General features: G+C 43.6%; 1 protein-coding gene across 6 annotated transcripts in view; it reads right to left on the bottom strand.

Moving 5' to 3' along the window:
- KDM4A (lysine demethylase 4A) overlaps positions 1-6,980 on the bottom strand; it is a 42,269-nt gene extending 35,289 nt beyond the window's left edge. For 3 of the 6 annotated variants that reach the window (XR_011463750.1, XM_070368327.1, XM_070368328.1), the window contains exons 1-4: positions 6,760-6,971; positions 4,441-4,617; positions 3,608-3,783; positions 1,118-1,232 (exon numbers count right to left, since the gene is read on the bottom strand). Coding sequence is in view for 5 of the 6 variants with exons in the window: in XM_070368327.1 (XP_070224428.1) it covers positions 1,118-1,232; positions 3,608-3,783; positions 4,441-4,578 (429 nt within the window). In the remaining variant the exon portion in view is untranslated. Of the gene's footprint in view, positions 1-1,117; positions 1,233-3,607; positions 3,784-4,440; positions 4,618-6,563; positions 6,636-6,759 lie in introns of those variants that run through there. The other 3 variants (XM_005898355.2, XM_005898354.3, XM_070368326.1) reach the window with 3 other exon arrangements.
- Positions 6,981-18,950: the final 11,970 nt, after the last annotated feature.

The following is an 18,950-nucleotide window of genomic DNA, read 5'->3' as shown; positions in this document are numbered from 1 at the left end:
TGAACAGTTGGCACAGAACCCAAATAAACTTAGGTCAAAAGAGGAAAGACCTCTCAAATCACAACAAATACAAAGCATGGGAATTTACTAATTTGTGACTTGCCTAGCCCTTATTTCCACTGGGCAGTGTCTTCAGTAAAAAGTCTACAGTGTTACCCTGAATTAAAAAGGTCATCAAGAAGCCCACCTCCTGTAAAGACGTTCTGGATTTATGCCTACAAGCTTCACTTCCCACCACCCAAAAAAGTGATCATCAACAGCAAAATTGGAATGCACTTTTTAAACGCCTTCCTTCAAATAATTTACAAAAACAATAATCTGAGTGATAATCCCTGAAACACTCTATAGATTTTTCAAATCATCCTAAAACGGTCCCAAATAGCCCTTTTTTGCACCACATGTAAGGCTGTCCAAAACCACTATATCCTAAGCCAATGCAATTCGTTAAAAAACAGCTTTTTCTATAGACTCTTGTTGGAAGATTCTCAAAATCTAAATGTTTCTTTTCTTAAATATATACCCCTTTCATTATATTAGTCAGTGATCTTTTTTTCACAGAAACCACATCGCCCTCCCCAACATTTCATTTACTGTGATCCCACCCTCTCTAGAACTCATCAGAGCTACCACCCACAGACTATTCTAATGGCCCTTGCAAAGAACACCATATCATCCAATTCACATGTAGACTGGGAGAAATAAAATTCAGTCACATGCAAAACTACCCCCGATTAAGCGAGCACAGCCCGTCAGCTGGCGGTGGACCACTCTTTTGTGCAAACACCCATTCAGCAAAACAGCTTTTAGGGGAACGTCTCTGGCAATCCAGTGGTTAAGAATCATTTCTCCCAATGCGGGGACCCAGGTTCAATCCCCAGTCAGGGAACTAGACCCCACACGCTGCAACTAAAGATCTGCGTGCCACCACCAAGAATGAAGACCTTGTGAGACGCGACTAAGACCTATGCAGCCAAATAAAGAAAATGGTTAAAAAAAAAAGGAAAAAAAACAAAACAGACAAACAGCTTTTAGGTGTCTATTGCATGCTGGGCAGATGAAAATGGTATCAAATCACAAAACTGCAAAAACGCTGCATAGAGATTCCAGTGACTTTCACCTTTTCATAGAGAGTGCCATTCACATCTGCACCATAGATTGGGGGATTGAACGTGAGATTTTTCCAGTATTTCCGTTCAAGCTCTTCAAATTCACTATAGCGTGGGGTACAGTACCTTTCAAAAGTGGGAAAAAAAAAAAAGGGTTAGCCACTCATAAGAGACTAAATTCATCAGGCATTATGGATAGCACTAGACACAATCCCCTGTTCCAGGGATAGCAAGACATTTCAAATGAACAAGACATAACCTTGGCCTTCAAGGTTCCACTAACTCCCTCAACCTCCCTTCTGTGGGTACCAGGCCCAAGGAAGATAACATACACCGAGATGTAAACCCATCTTCCTTCAGAATGCTATCCTCCACTCTTTTAAAAGACCCTACTAAAACTACTCCCTGCTCCACTCACAAGTGGCCTGGCCACCCAGGGGGAAAACAGGCTTACAAACTTGTGAGAACCAACAACTGCAAATCCCTGTGTATCCACAGACAACCAAAAACCCGCCCACACATGGAGAGGTGAGGCCCTGGAACAGCAGTCACTTCCCTGCACTCTAAGGAAGTGTCTCCAAGAGGGCTCACTTGAATTGTCTCTGCTGCATTCCCACCATCCTATGCAGTGTGGCTAACATCCAACAAATAAGCATGCCTGAAAACAAAATAGTTTAATAAAAATATAAAATAGTCCTAAAAACATAAAAACAGGTTTTTGCATTATCAAATGTTCCATTGAGCGAAATACAAGTACATACATATGCTCAAACACACACACACACCCTATCCATATGTATCTCCACATAATACTGTTAAAAATATCTATATTCTTTAGCTCAATAAAATCACATACTGAGAACTTATTCCAAGATAAACTTTTTAAAAATTCAAACCACTTAAAAAGTATTACACAATTTAAAGAGTAACGTGTAAACCTAGTATTTGAAAATACACAGTATAACTTGGCAAAAAAATATATATGATAAGGAATGGAAGACCAAACTGAAATTGTGTGGAGATAATGAGGTTAACTGGGGGGGTAAAAAAACAATCTTACTTTAAATGCTGCCTTACATTTTGATGTCAACCTAATGGATAATGAAGTTTAGAACTCTGAAGTTCCCTTTAAATACAAATAGCTACTTCCAACTGATCTGCTTTATAAATTTAGGTTGTTACCTACTGGATTTTCTTAAAACTGGCTGATCATGCAGACAGAAATCAAGGGTAAGAACTGGTTGTATTTCAGATGAAGAGAAAAGACTGACTGATTTAAGAACAGATATCCTGAAAGGCAAGGCCTACTATATGTTAATGAGAGGAGACTAGAAGACCGAGGGGGGCAGGCGGGGACTGAATGAGACCAACCCCAGGAGAAACAAAGCAAGTGTGCCTGGCCCAGTGCAGAGCTAGGAAGCAGACATGAACGACGACACAGGCTCATATCTGTGGAGCACAGCACACTGCTTCAACAGGCTTTTACACAGATTCTCTAATTAGACAGCAGGTTGGCCAGCAAAGGAGATGCTTTTAAGAGTTAGACTGCCAAGAAAACTGGGAGCCCACATTCAGAACTGTGATAAGTCCAAGGAAAAGAGGCAGAGCACAGATGGAGCAAGAGTGAGACCTGATGTGAGATTACAAAGCGCTCTAAGTGTGAAGCCTGGCGAGCTGAGGCTCTCCCCGGGGCTTCTCCACAGCCAAGCCGGAGCCGGAGGCACAAAACATCTGACCGGCTGAAGCCAATTCAGCCGTTTGTGGACCAAAAAGGACTCAGGAGAAAAAGTGAGGAGAGGGGGAGGGACGAATCCCTTATGGAGCCTCAAAATGAAGAGACACAAGGGAAAGGAGAAGATTCAAGCAAGAGGATAAGAATGACTAGTCAGTCCAACAAGGGGAATGCACAATTCATTCTCTGTATATCTGAGGTCAAATGAGAGCGAAATTATTAAAAACAGCACAGAAAAACAATGGAAAACAGCGGACCTAAACAAGGACACTTCCAACAGAGACAAGAATGTACCAATGACCATGGAGTGACAGAAAACAGCAAACAGCTTGTTAGTTTACTCACCTTTGGTTAATGTCATAGAAAAAATGAGATAGGTAGTGAGGAGTTTGACATGATTAAAGACAGAAGGACCCAGAAGGAAGAGATTAACTTACTCTACCGAGGCCACTTTTTGATAAGTGGGTGTTATCGATACATCTGGCCAAAGCGCCTCTGAACCAACTAGAAGTTTCCCCTTTGCAACCTTGCAAATGATTAAGTCCTACTTTTGAAGGAAAAGCAATGGGATTACTCTATGTAAAAACATAGACGAGTTTAGACTGTGACTGTGTACTGAGAAGAGAAATGTTTCCATGCAAAGAACAGCAAAGGAGACAGAGAAAAGCAGCTGAGCAAAGGGGACTTCAGTAGGATGGCAGCAGTCTTGAAGACCACTCTGCCCACGAAATATAAGGTCCCGATGCTAAAAGGAACGTGCTTCACTCACTTATCACTGTTGGCTATCTTGCGGAACTCTCGCACAGTCATGGCCTTCTTCTGTATGTTGTACTGAGTAAAGAGGCCAGACTGCCCCGTCACCAGCTGCTGGATGGGGGCAGGAATAACCAGGTCATCGATATCATCATAGGAGGCTCGTGGCTTCCACTCCTTTGGAGGAACAACCTGTAGGGAACACAAGGAACAAAGAGATCAGAAACCTCGCAAGCATGATCAGAGTCCACGAAGTGTGCAGGCCAACAGCTGATTTTACTAGAAAGTCACGTGGATTTAACCATGCTCACTCAAACACGGCAAAAGTCACACTGTCAAGCTAGCCCTGATCCAGTTCTGCTACCAACTAGCTGCCTAGACGCAATGACCTAAAGTAAGGAATATTCATTCATTTTCAGCCTCAGAATATTATCTGGGCACCAAGAGAGGAGGTTGAAGAGTTGATTTTCTCTCAATCTAACAGAAAGTTCATATGGGAAGCCAAATTACTATGAGAGTGCGGAATAAGAGGGAAACCGAGAAAGAGAGGGAAATCGAGAAAGAGAGAAGTTGATTTGATAAAAACACCCTCTCCACCAAGAGATGGAAGCACCGCAGCAGCTGGCCCTGGGACACTGGCTCTTTCCCTCCCTTTTAAAGATTCTCAACAGCTCTCCTCTAACCTAAAAAAAGAGATGTTTCAGATGTTAACGAAAGGAATTAACTTGTAAATAGGACAGCATATATTCAACTACCACCCCACCTGCCTTTCAGTAAAACTGTTCTTCAAGGCTTCATTTAGGAAAAATCTTACTGCCGCCCTCAGTCCCAAAGGCCTCCACCCCTCACCTTAGCCAGCCCAGCCCGATGAGCTCCTTGGGATTCAATATAAGCAATGTAACGACTGAAGTTTCGGAACTCCTCCATAGTCGGGTAGAAGGTCATGATCCGAGCACTGGGATTCAAGGTTTCAGATTCAGAAGCCATCTTCCCTCCTTTTTGAGGTCACTTTGGTCAGGCAGAAATCTGAAGACATACATTAAGAGCATAAAATTATACAAGATGTAATTAAGACTGAATGCTGGGAATGTCAGTGCTGAAAACAGCGAAAGAGGAAGAAAGTCTGCAGCACCAAGAAGACCTCACACCTGGAATCTGCCTGGGGCAGGTTATTTAAATGAGTAAGATAAATGGATAGAAAAGGTTCTGCCTAAATGATTCTGATGTATCAAAATTGCAGGTATTCAAACCTCATTTAATGGAGACATTGTCTCAACTAAAAAAGGGAAACTAATTATTTGGTTGTTGGTCCCATCTGACAAAGCAGCTGCCCCGCCCATCTTTACAGCTGCTCCCTTGTTCATACTTGGCTAATTAATTCTAAGTATTCAACTTCATATACTACAACCTGATTTTTTTTTAAATAAAAATCTATCTACGGGCTTCCTTCTAAGGCACAGATTTCAAACAGGATTCTAGATTCTTAAGAAAAGTTACTTAGCTACAAGATTACAAAGTTAAAGGGCTAAAAAGCATCCTGATATTAGTAGTCAGAGCTACGATTTTTAAAACCCTTAAATGAAATTGTTCTCATAGCTACACCGAAATGCAGTTTCAGCACAGTTACATGAAATCAAGGTAGAGACTAGTCCAATTGCACTGTACCCAGAACTCAAAGAACAAAATTAAAACAGGCAATAAATTGGCAGTACAGGGCAAACTTCATAACTGACTGGAGGTGAAATAAATACTACTTTGTTTTTAGATGAGGCCTTTGGCTAAGTGGGTGCATCCCCACTGCCTGGTAACACAATAGACTATTTCAACTGAATAAGAACCGAGCATACCAGCTAAAAACAGTTTAGAAGCAAAAAACTTATGTCCTTTTCTTCACTCAATTCCCCCAAATCTCAGACCCAAAATCATGGCAGTTCAGCTCCAAGAGTTCCCCTTGAGAGCTGGAGAGATCAGAAGGGGGAAAACTCCTCCAACATACCAACAATCTAGTGAAAGACTAGGAAGACAGCATGGAGCAGAACTGTCTAAGGTAGTAGAGAAGACAAGTCCCAGTACCTGCATCTCTCCAGCTTCCATTTCCTGGTGCTTTTACGCACCTTGACAAACTGTGCACGGTAGGTATACTGTAATCCCTGTTTTACATACCAGGAAATTTACCCAAAGTCCTGCAATGCATTCCCAGTGCTCCATTTCTCTGTGCTGCCTACATCATAATCTCCACTTAATCTAAGCCCTTTGCAAGGGCAGATCCAAGTGTAAAGGAACCTCAAGTTTTATGCAATCTTGAAGACCCCTTTCCTAAGAAAAGAATACAAAGTATCTTACTTTTGCAAATATAAATCATGTGAACACAGTGTTAGGCCCCATCCCAAAGCCTCCAAAGCCCCACAAGAGGCTTCATTTGCCTCTGGCCTTATTCATCTTTGTATACCCAAAACCTAGAACAATGCACGACACAAGAGTACACACTCAGTAACTGTTGAACAACCGATTTCCTTGCTCTTACATCATCTGCTCATTCCCTTTCTTCTACTCTAGGATCCCCTTCCCTCAATCTATTCCCTCGGGAAAGCTCCTGTTCCTTGACACCTTCCTTCCCCCACTCAGCAACAAAGCCTTGTGGTTTAAAAGAGCACTGCCCCAGAATTAAAACAACTCTGAATACAGATCTAGTGTCTGCCATTTATCAGCTGTGTGACCCTGGCTGTGTAAATTGCCCAAGTCTCAGTTACTCCTCCTGTAAAATGGGGATCCCAACCTCCTTACCCCGCAGGGTTGCTGTGATTAACTCAGATGATGCAAGCGAAACGCTAAGCACTAGGCCTGGTACTTACCAACTCAGTAAAGGCAGCTATTACTAACTATCTCAAACTCCCGCTCCCTCCCCTCGCATCGGATCCCGCAGGGATCGCTCCCAAGGTAGCCCCCGCGCTCCCAAGGTCTCCGAAGCTCACCGCGTAAACGTCCAGGCCCTCCCGGCCCCGCCGCCTAGGCGAGTGAGGCCGGGCTGCAGGAAGAGAAAATAAGGCCCAGTAGACCCGCCCACCCTTCCCGACGCCCATTTGCCAAAAGAGATTGGAAAGGGCCAATCTCAGGGCTCATTTTAGAAGCGCCTGCTTCCATTGGTCGAAAGCTATGCCTATCACTCACCGCAGAAGGCCGCTTTTCGCCCCTCCCCCACCGGCGATCACGGTCAAGGCTACAGAAGCAACAAATCTAAAGGATTCAAAAACCTGGTAGTTCTTACTTAAAGCCCACTGCCCCAAAAAGGGCTAAGGCTCGACTTCTGCTGTCGCCACTAGCCGATCACCCTGCTTTTCCAGCCGGCGAAGGACGAGACTCCGCCTCCTCTAAAGTCGGCCTCTGCGCAGCCGCACAGCGCTCCACAAAGTCAACCAATCCGGGGGCCGCCATAAGCTTCAACCCGCCAATGAAAGCGCTGTGAAGCATCCCCAAAGTCTAGGCGTATCAGTTTGCTCAGCCTATGAGCGCCGACTCGGGCTGTTGCCAGGAGGAAAAGTAGTACCACCCGGGACTGCGGCCACTGAGCACGTCGGCTGAGTCGCAGAGCCGGCCAATCGAAGGCGGGCTGTCCGTAGCTAGTCTGGACTTAAGACAGTTGAGTGCCTAGAAGTGGGATCGTTGGCCAGAGTAAAGGCGGTAATGAGGCCGTTGTAGGATGTTTCTAAAGGGTGGGTACAGTCTTTTGCGGGGTGAGTAGAACCCTTACCTAAAGTAAAAGTGCGCTCCGGACCCTTAGGGGTAGCTTCTGAGGTCAAAGAATTCCCGACTCGGTGACCAACCTGTCCCAGTTTGGGCAGCGCTGTCTCGGTTTTTAAAACGCTAATCAAGGGTCTTGGGAACCCCCTCACTTGCCGGCAAACCGGGACATTTCTTGAAAGGAGCAGTTCCTAAGGGGAAAGGAGCTCTGAGGGTCATTAGGACAAGTTTTGAGGGCAAATGTCCTTAGGGTCATTAAAAAGCTGTTCTTCAGTAAGCAGAGATTTGGGGGTCATTAGGAGTAGCTCTTGGGGAGGAGGGAGAAGATGCTGGAAGTCATTAGACACACTTGTGGAGGGCGAGGAGGATTCCTGGAAGTCATTAGGAACTGTCCCTGAGGGGTCGTGAGTCGCCCTAAGGAGCCCCACATTGTCAGGGGTGATGGGGAAGGAAGCAGCTAGGACAGTCTGATAGGTCAAATAGAAAAGTAGAATACTCTCAACCTGAGTTATTAAGATGTACAAAAGTGCCCCCAGATGAGTAGGTCTGTGGTGCACTGAAAAGAGCTGTGCAGTCAGATCTGTGTTCAAACTACTCGCTCCTCTGAGGTTGGGTTTTCGCATCACTGAAAAGGAAAAGGTAATATCTGCCTTGCAGAATTGTTGTAAAGATGAGAGTTAATATATGCTGGCAAAGTATTAGGTAGAATGGAATGGACGTAGAGCAATTGTAATTTATACCCTGAGGCTGTGGAGAAGGAGATGGCAACCCACTCCAGTACTCTTGCCTGGAAAATTCCATGGATGGGGGAGCCTGGTGGGCTGTGGTCCACCGGGTCACAAAGAGTCAGACGTGACTGAGCAACTTCACTTTCTTTCTTTCTATAGTCCCTTTTGGAGAAGGAAATGGCAACCCACTCCAGTGTTCTTGCCTGGAGGATCCTATGGACGGAGGAGGTCTATGAGGTTGCAAAGAGTTGGACACGACTAAGCAACTAACACACACACACACACACACCCTGGGACTGGTTATGTCCTCCCCCCAACCCCACCCTCTCCCTAAAAAAGCAGAGTTATTTCTCAAAAAAAGACAAGGGAATGACTTTTGAGTAGGCAACCAATAGCCTTTCACAACAGTTATAAAGGTTTTCTCTCTTGACCTACTGTGTTAGGTAACAGATTACATTGGTTAGCTCAGAAAATTGCTAAAAGTCTGAAGAATCCAACTTGGAGTATACATAACAAGGAAAATCACCCACCACTCTCCTCAGTGTTGCCCCCAAACATGAGGTGCTTGCTTCACTGACTGGCTGCCCTGGGCATGGATACAGTTACTAGCACCACTTTACTACCAACTACTCCAGGAATTTAATCTTGTAACATTTCCCACTGAGGCCAAAAAGGATTTTCCAGGATTGCTGTTACTTTGTATCACTAGCTTTCCAGTTGGTCTGTGTGCATGAGAGGTGGAACTGCAATCCCTTTCTCTTTCATCTTCCTGTATCTCTGACCAGTTTATCTTAGTCACCCTTTTACACTCATCTTTCCTTTCTCACCCCTTAAATGTTCACATCTGAAGCAAACTAATCTATAGTGAAAGAAGACCAAGTTGGGTTTAACTTTGGGTGGGAACAGGGAATGATGGCGGTTAGCATAAGGAATGCTTCTGTGGTGTTAGTAATATTCTGTTTTCTCCATCTGCAAGGTGGTTATTACAGTGGTGTGTTCACATTGCTTTGAGCTATATACACTTATAAGTTATGTATAACATTCCATGTATACGATACGTTAATTTTTAAAATTAAATTACAAAATTAATTTTAAAAAGCAAATTATTTTTAAAAGAAAAAAAATGTTGAAGTCTTCATGGCTCTCTGACCTTTGTCCTCTTCTCTCATTCTACACCAGAGGACTTCCCTAGTGGCTCTGACGGTAAAGCGTCTACCTACAATGCAGGAGACCCAGGTTTAATTCCTGGGTTGGGAAGATCCTCTGGAGAAGGAAATGGCAACCCACTCCAGTACTCTTGCCTGGAAAATCCCATGAACAGAGGAGTGTGGTAGGCTACAGTCCATGGAGTCGCAAAGAGTCGGACACGACTAAGCGACTTCACTTTCTTTTCTTTCTTTCTTTTCTCATTCTACAAACCCACATAGGTGTTTTACAGCTCTAGCATTATGACCTAGAGCAAGTTACTTAATTTCTCTAATCCTTAGTTATAGCTAAAATTGGAATAGCACTTCCCTTTCTAAGTTGTGAGAACTGGATGAGATATTGCAGGCAGAGCACTTAGAAGTCAAGCTGGAAGGTATTAAGTGCTCAGTAAATGTTAGCTGTGATGGTGGAAGATGATGGTGGTGGTGATGATACAAAGCACTTAGCATAAAGCCTGAAACAAGAGCTCGATGCACTTTCACTCTCAGGCTTCACTCATATGTGCACACTGAGTGCACATTGATACACCCATTCTGTATTCCCATAAAGTCTCCCCTGAGTTCAGATCCATATATCCTCCTATTTCCGGACACCACCCCCTCCACCACCTGGGTATCTGCTGCTAAGTCACTTCAGTAGTGTCCAACTCTTTGCGACCCCAGAGACAGCAGCCCACCAGGCTCCCCCGTCCCTGGGATTCTCCAGGCAAGAACACTGGAGTGGGTTTCCATTTCCTTCTCCAATGCATGAAAGTGAAAAGTGAAAGTGAAGTCGCTCAGTTGTGACCCCATGGACTGCAGTCCACCAGGCTCCTCCATCCATGGGATTTTCCAGGCAAGAGTACTGGAGTGGGGTGCCATGGTATATAAAACCCATATGCCCAATAAAGAACTAATCTATTCACTCCAGAAATGAGCTCCACCTCCTAGGACTCCTATCTCAGTGAGGCAGCCATCCATCCAATCACTTCCCCGCCCCCCTCAAAAAAAGGCCAGAAACCAGTTTGCAACTAGGGATTCCTTGATATGGTCCATCACTTCACCCACACAGAGTTCACAAAGCAAGTGCTTTACAAGTGCCTAGATTTGTTTACATGCCCATCGTCTTCCATGAGACAAAAATCTTGAGAGGATCACTTGGGTCTTATTGGTGGTATCATTTAGGAATGTGTTCTGTTGCCAGAAACACAAAACCCTAGCAACAGTAACTTAAACAAAATTATTTTTCCCAAATGTAATAAAAAGTTTGAAGGGAAGAGGGGCATTTATTGGCATTGGCTCAATGTTCCACAGAGTCACCAAAAACACAGTCTCCTTTCATCTTTCTCCATCATACTTCACAACTTGGCTTTGACCTTCATGTGTGCTCTTCATAGCCATAAAGAGATTGCTGAAGCTCCAGACAACCTGCCCCTATTCATAGGGATATGGAGGAAAGAGATAGTATCAGCAGCACCTGTTACTCCTATCAGATCCAGCAAAAAGTCTCTCAGAATCTTTCCACCTACCAGTAATGAGGGGGACAAACCTTTAGCTGCTTTTGTGGTGTTTACAATCTAGCAAAGGGGAGAAAAGAAAGCCTTCTTAAGTGATCAATGCAAAGAAATAGAGGGAAACAATAGAATCAAAAGACTAGAGATCTCTTCAAGAAAATGGAGATACTAAGGGAATATTTCACCCCAAAATGGGCACAATAAAAGACAGAAATTGTAAGGACCTAACAGAAGCAGGAGAGATTAAGAAGAGGTGGCAAGAATACAGAGATGAACTATACAAAAAGGGTCTTAATGACCCAGATAACCATGATGGTGTGATCACTCACCTAGAGCCAGACATCCTGGAGTGCAAAGTCAAGTGGGCCTTAGGAAGCATTACTATGAACAAAGCAAGTGGAGGTGATAGAATTCCAGCTGGGCTGTTTCAGATTCTAAAAGATGATGCTGTGAAAGTGTTGCACTCAATATGCCAGCAAATTTGGAAAACTCAGCAGTGGCCACAGGACTGGAAAAGGTCAGTTTTCATTCCAATCCCAAAGAAAGGCAATGCCAAAGAATGCTCAAACTACCATACAATTGTACTCATTTGACATACTAGCAAGGTAATGCTCAAAATTGGATCATAGAAAAAACAAAGGAATTCCAGAAAAACATCTGCTTTCTTGACTGCACTAACTCATAGTTGTAGTGGCTGATGGTAACTGTGTAACAATCAACCAATCCAGTTGCAGAATATTTCCATCACCTCAGTAAAATCTTCCACCTCAATAAGATCCCTCATGTCCAGTTATAATCACTCTCAATCCCCACTCCCAACCCGAGGCAACTCTACTTCCTATCTATATAGGACTGCTTTTTCTGGACATTTCAAGCAAATAGAACCATACAGTGAATGGTCTTTTGTGTCTGACTTTTAGCATTAATTTTTTGAGAGTCATCCATGCCATAGCATATATCAGTATTTCATTTCTTTTTAGTATTGAATAGTATCCTTTGGTAGTATTGATCAACATTTGGGTTGTTTCCCACTTTTTGGCAACTATGAATAGGGATTCTGTCGACATTTATGTATGAGTTTTCATGTGAATGGATGTTTTCACTTTGATAGATAATTCAGTTCAGTTTAGTCGCTCAGTCGTGTCCAACTCTTTGCCACCCCATAGACTGCAGCACGCCAGGCCTCCCTATCCATCACCAACTCCCGGAATTTACTCAAACTCATGTCCATTGAGTCAGTGATGCCATCCAACCATCTCATCCTCTGTCATCCCCTTCTCCTCCTGCCTTCAATCTTTCCCAGCATCAGGGTCTTTTCAAATGAGTCAGTTATTCACATCAGATGGCCAAAGTATTGGAGTTTCAGCTTCAACATCAGTCTTTCCAATGAATATTCAGGATTGATTTCCTTTAGGATTGACTGGTTGGATCTCCTTGCTGTCTAGGAGACTCTGAAGAGTCTTCTCCAACATCACAGTTCAAAAGCATTGATTCTTCGGTGCTCAGCTTTCTTTATAGTCCAACTCTCACATCCATGCATGACTACTGGGAAAACCATAGCTTTGACTACATGGACATTTGATGGCAAAGTAATGTCTCTGCTTTTTTAATATGCTATCTAGGTTGGTCATAGCTTTTCTTCCAAGGAGCAAGTGTCTTTTAATTTCATAACTGCAGTCACCATCTACAGTGATTTTGGAGCCCCCCAAAATAAAGTCTCTCACTGTTTCCATTGTTTCCTCATATATTTGCCATGAAGTGATGGGACCGGATGCCATGATCTTAGTTTTCTGTATGTTGGGTTTTTTTTTGTTGTTGTTGTTGTTTTGTATGTTGAGTTTTAAGCCAACTTTTTCACTCTCCCTCTTTCATTAAGAGGCTCTTTAGTTCCTCTTCACTTTCTGCCATGAGGGTGGTGTCATCTGCATATCTGAGGTTATTGATATTTGTCCTGGCAATCTTGGTTCCAGCTTGTACTTCATCCAGTCCAGCATTTCTCATGATGTACTCTGCATATAAGTTAAATAAGCAGGGTGATGATATACAGCCTTGATGTACTCCTTTTCCGATTTGGAACTAGAGATAGATAACTAGGAGTGGGATTTCTGTGTCTTATGGAACAGCCATGAAGAGATACCCAACACCCAAGTAAGATGGTAGGTGTTGCAAGAGGGCATCAGAGGGCAGACACACTGAAACCATACTCACAGAAAACTAGTCAATCTAATCACATTAGGACCACAACCTTGTCTAACTCAAAGAAACTAAGCCATGCCTGTGGGGCAACCCAAGATGGGCGGGTCATGGTGGAGAGATCTGACAGACTGTGGTCCACTGGAGAAGGGAATGGCAAACCACTTCAGTATTCTTGCCTTGAGAACCCCATGAACAGTATGAAAAGGCAAAATGATAGGATACTGAAAGAGGAACTCCCCAGGTCAGTAGGTGCCCAATATGCTACTGGAGATCAGTGGAGAAATAACTCCAGAAAGAATGAAGGGATGGAGCCAAAGCAAAAACAATACCCAGCTGTGGATGTGACTGGTGATAGAAGCAAGGTCTGATGCTGTAAAGAGCAATATTGCATAGGAACCTGGAATGTCAGGTCCATGAATCAAGGCAAATTGGAAGTGGTCAAACAAGAGATGGCAAGAGTGAATGTAGACATTCTAGGAATCAGCAAACTAAAATGGACTGGAATGGGTGACTTTAATTCAGATGACCATTATATCTACTACTGCAGGCAGGAATCCCTCAGAAGAAATGGAGTAGCCATCATGGTCAACAAAAGAGTCCAAAATGCAGTATTTGGATGCAATCTCAAAAACGACAGAATGATCTCTGTTCGTTTCCAAGGCAAACCATTCAATATCACAGTAATCCAAGTCTATGCCCCAACCAGTAATGCTGAAAAAGCTGAAGTTGAATGGTTCTATGAAGACCTACAAGACCTTTTAGAACTAACACCCAAAAAAGATGTCCTTTTCATTATAGGGGACTAGAATACAAAAGTAGGAAGTCAAGAAACACCTGGAGTAACAGGCAAATTTGGCCTTGGAATACGGAATGAAGCAGGGCAAAGACTAACAGTTTTGCCAAGAAAATGCACTGGTCATAGCAAACACCCTCTTCCAAAACAAGAGAAGACTCTACACATGGACATCACCAGATGGTCAACACCGAAATCAGATTGATTATATTCTTTGCAGCTGAAGATGGAGAAGCTCTATACAGTCAACAAAAACAAGACCAGGAGCTGACTGTGGCTCAGATCATGAATTCCTTACTGCCAAATTCAGACTGAAATTGAAGAAAGTAGGGAAAACCACTAGACCATTCAGGTATGACCTAAATCAAATCCCTTATGATTATACAGTGGAAGTGAGAAATAGACTTAAGGGCCTAGATCTGAGAGATAGAGTGCCTGATGAACTATGGAATGAGGTTCGTGACATTGTACAGGAGATAGGGATCAAGACCATCCCCATGGAAAAGAAATGCAAAAAAGCAAAATGGCTATCTGGGGAGGCCTTACAAATAGCTGTGAAAAGAAGAGAAGTGAAAAGCAAAGGAGAAAAGGAAAGATATAAACATCTGAATGCAGAGTTCCAAAGAATAGCAATAAGAGATAAGAAAGCCTTCCTCAACAGTCAGTGCAAAGAAATAGAGGAAAACAACAGAATGGGAAAGACTAGAGATCTCTTCAAGAAAATTAGAGATACCAAGGGAACATTTCATGCAAAGATGGGCTTGATAAAGGACAGAAATGGTATGGACCTAACAGAAGCAGAAGATATTAAGAAGAGATGGCAAGAATACACAGAAGAACTGTACAAAAAAGATCTTCACGACCCAGATAATCACGATGGTGTGATCACTGACCTGGAGCCAGACATCCTGGAATGTGAGGTCAAGTGGGCCTTAGAAAGCATCACTACGAACAAAGCTAGTGGAGGTGATGGAATTCCAGTTGAGCTCTTTCAAATCCTGAAAGATGATGCTGTGAAAGTGCTGCACTCAATATGCCAGCAAATTTGGAAAACTCAGCAGTGGCCACAGGACTGGAAAAGGTCAGTTTTCATTCCAATCCCAAAGAAAGGCAATGCCAAAGAATGCTCAAACTACCGCACAATTGCACTCATCTCACATGCTAGTAAAGTAATGCTCAAAATTCTCCAAGCTAGGCTTCAGCAATACGTGAACTGTGAACTTCCAGATGTTTAAGCTGGTTTTAGAAAAGGCAGAGGAACCAGAGATCAAATTGCCAACATCTACTGGATCATAGAAAAAGCAAGAGAGTTCCAGAAAAACATCTATTTCTGCTTTATTGACTATGCCAAAGCCTTTGACTGTGTGGATCACAATAAACTGTGGAAAATTCTGAAAGATATAAGAATACCAGACCACCTGACCTGCCTCTTGAGAAATCTGTATGCAGGTCAGGAAGCAACAGTTAGAACTGGACATGCAACAACAGACTGGTTCCAAATAGGAACAGGAGTATGTCAAGGCTGTACATTGTCACCCTGCTTATTTAACTTCTATGCAGAGTACATCATGAGAAATGCTGGATTGGAAGAAGCACAAGCTGGAATCAAGATTGCCGGGAGAAATATCAGTAACCTCAGATATGCAGATGACACCACCCTTATGGCAGAAAGTGAAGAGGAACTAAAAAGCCTCTTGAGGAAAGTGAAAGTGGAGAGTGAAAAAAGTTGGCTTAAAGCTCAACATTCAGAAAACGAAGATCATGGCATCCAGTCCCATTACTTCATGGCAAATAGATGGGGAAACAGTGTCAGACTTTATTTTTGGGGGCTCCAAAATCACTGCAATGGTGACTGCAGCCATGAGATTAAAAGACACTTACTCCTTGGAAGGAAAGTTATGACCAACCTAGATAGCATATTGAAAAGCAGAGACATTACTTTGCCAACAAAGGTCCATCTAGTCAAGGCTATGGTTTTTCCTGTGGTCATGTATGGATGTGAGAGTTGGACTGTGGCTGAGCGCTGAAGAATTGATGCTTTTGAACTGTGGTGTTGGAGAAGACTCTTGAGAGTCCGTTGGACTGCAAGGAGATCCAACCAGTCCATTCTGAAGGAGATTAGCCCTGGGATTTCTTTGGAGGGAATGATGCTGAAGCTGAAACTCCAATACTTTGGCCACCTCATGTGAAGAGTTGACTCACTGGAAAAGACTCTGATGCTGGGAGGGAGTGGGGGCAGGAGGAGAAGGGGACGACAGAGGATGAGATGGCTGGATGGCATCATTGATTCGATGGACATGAGTCTGAGTGAACTCCAGGAGTTGGTGATGGACAGGGAGGCCTGGCATGCTGCGATTCATGGGGTGGCCAAGAGTCAGACACGACTGAGCGACTGAACTGAACTGATGGTAAATTTATGGTTATCTTTTTAAGAAATTCCCAAACTGTTTTCCAAAGCAACTGTACCATTTCACATTCTCATTACTCTCTTCACATTTCTCCACATCCTTGCCAGTGTTTGTTACTGTTTTTTTTTTATTATAGCCACTCTAGTGGATATAACGGAGAAGGCAAGGGCACCCCACTCCAGTACTTTTGCCTGGAAAATCCCATGGATGGAGGAGCCTGGTGGGCTGCAGTCCATGGGGTCACTAAGAGTCAGACACGATTAAGTGACTTCACTTTCACTTTTCACTTTCATGCATTGGAGAAGGAAATGGCAATCCACTTCAGTGTTCTTGCCTGGAGAATCCCAGGGATGGGGGAGCCTGGTGGGCTGCCGTCTATGGGGTTGCACAAAGTTGGACATGACTGAAGCGACTTAGCACCAGCAGCAGCAGCAGTGGATATAAAGTGGTATCTCACTGGGGTTTTATTTTACTATTAAAATTTACTTCTAGGGCATGCAGCTCTGCTTGCGAGATCTTAGTTCCCTGACTAGGGATTGAATCTGGACCCCCGGCAGTGGAAGTGCTGAGTCCTGACCACTGGACCACCAGGGAATTCCCTCATTGAGATTTTAATTTGTATTTCCTTGATGACAAATAATGTTGAGTATATTTTTATTTGCTTATTGACCATTAACATATCTTCTTTGGTGAAATGTCTCTTCAAATATTTTGCTCATTTTTAAACTGGGTTGTTTGTCTTAATACTGAGTTGTAAGAGTTCTTTATATATTTTAGATACAAGTCCTTTATCAGATATAGGCTTTAAACATATTTTATTTCACTCTGCGACTTTTTTTCTCCCTTCCATATTTTGGCTGTGCTGCAGAGCATGTGGGATCTTAGTTCCCCAAACAGGGATTGGAACCTGTGCCCTCAGTAGTGAGAGTGTGGAGTCCTCACCACTGGACTGCCAGGGAGTTTTCCCTGTCTTCATTTTAATAGTGTCTTTTGAAGCACAAGCGTTATTAATTTTGATGAAGTCTCATTTATCAATTTTTTCTTGTATGAATTGTGCTTGTGGTGCATTGACACTAACATTTATTTAGTTCTGTTCTGCCTCCAAAATTTATCCATAACCCAGCACTTTCCTCCACCTCCATTGTGACCACCTGATCCAAGCCACCATCATCTGTAGCCTGATCAGCATAATTCTTGCTTCTCCCAGGCCCCTTGCAGTCTGCTCAACACAGCAGGCAGAGTGATTCTTTAATACTAGATGCCAGATCAAGTTACTCCTCTTAAAACCATCAAATGACTTCTCATCTAATTCTGGAGGGAAGCCAAGTCCTCATAATGGCCTGCAGGCTCCCCCCACCCTCAACCCTGTGTCGTCCCCTCCCTCCTTCACTGTTCCACTTCCCTATCCCATCAAATCCGAATGGCTTGTTCCCTCACCCCCTTTAGGGCCTTGCTGACATATCACCTCCTCACTGAAGCCTTCTGGGACCACCACTACATGCTTTATTTATTTTTCTGTTGCTCAACTCTCCCCATTAGAATACCTGCCACTGTGGGGGCAGGGATCTGTTTTGTTCACCAAGATCCTCAGCACTTAGGACAGCCCTGGCTCTTTGCGTGTGCTCACTAAATATTATATTGAGTCAAATGATATTTCTGAAGTTTTCGTTTTCTAAAAAAATTTTTGGTTGCACTGGGTCTTCGTTGCTGCACACAGGCCTTCTCTAGTTGTGGCAAGCAGTGGTTACTCTTCGTCGCGGTGCACGGGATTTTCATGGTGGTGGCTTCTCTTGTTGCAGGGCACAGGCTGCAGGATGCAGGGGCTTCAGTAGTTGTGGCTCTCAGGCGCTACAGTACGAGCTCAGTAGCTGTGGCCTACAGGCTTCCCAGGTGGTACAGTGGTAAAGAACCCACCTGCCAAAGCAGGGGATCAGAGAGACTCACATTCGATCCCTGAGTCAGGAAGATTCCCTGGAGTAGGAAATGGCAACCCACTCCAGTATTCTTGCCTGGAAAATCCCATGGAGAGAGGAGCCTGGCACTCCATGGGGTCACTCAGACTCAGACATGACTGAGCACACAGCATGCAGACACAGCACACGGGTTTAGCTGCTCTGCCGCATGTGCAATCTTCTGACACCTGCATTGGCAGGTGGATTCTTTGTCACTGGATCACTAAGGAAGCGTGGGATTTTATCCTCAGAATGAATTTTTGAAGAAGTCATTATTACCATCCCCATTTTATTTATTTTTATTTTTCTAGACTTCTTTGTGCGGACCATTTAAAAAATGTTAATTTATTTTTAATTGGAGGATAATTGCTTTACAATAATATTGTGTTGGTTTCTGCCATATACTAACATGAATCAGCCATAGGTATACATATATCCCCTCCCTCTTGAGCCTCCCTCCCACGCCAACCCACCCCTCTAGGTTGTCAGAGATCACAAGGTTTGAGCTCCCTGTGAAAGTGTTAGTCACTCAGTCACATCTGACTCTTTGTGACCCCATGGACTGTGCCTGCCAGGCTCCTCTGTCTGTGGAATTCTCCAGGCAAGAATGCTGACTGGGTAACCGTTCCCTTCTCCAAGGTCTTCCTGACTCAGGGATTGAACCTGGGCCTCCTGCATTGCAGGCAGATTCTTAAGCCGGTGTCATACAGCAAATTCCCACTTCCATCTATTTTACATAAGATAATGTGTATGTTTCAGTGCTACTCTCCCAGTTCATCCCACCCCGTCCTTCCCCCACTGCCTTTTATGTGGACTCTTTTTAAAGTCTATTGGATTTGTTACAAT

The sequence above is a fragment of the Bos mutus genome, chromosome 3 (genome assembly GCF_027580195.1).
Source record: "Bos mutus isolate GX-2022 chromosome 3, NWIPB_WYAK_1.1, whole genome shotgun sequence".
In the NCBI taxonomy this organism is placed as follows: domain Eukaryota; kingdom Metazoa; phylum Chordata; class Mammalia; order Artiodactyla; family Bovidae; genus Bos; species Bos mutus.
This window is presented reverse-complemented; position numbering and strand designations above follow the sequence as displayed.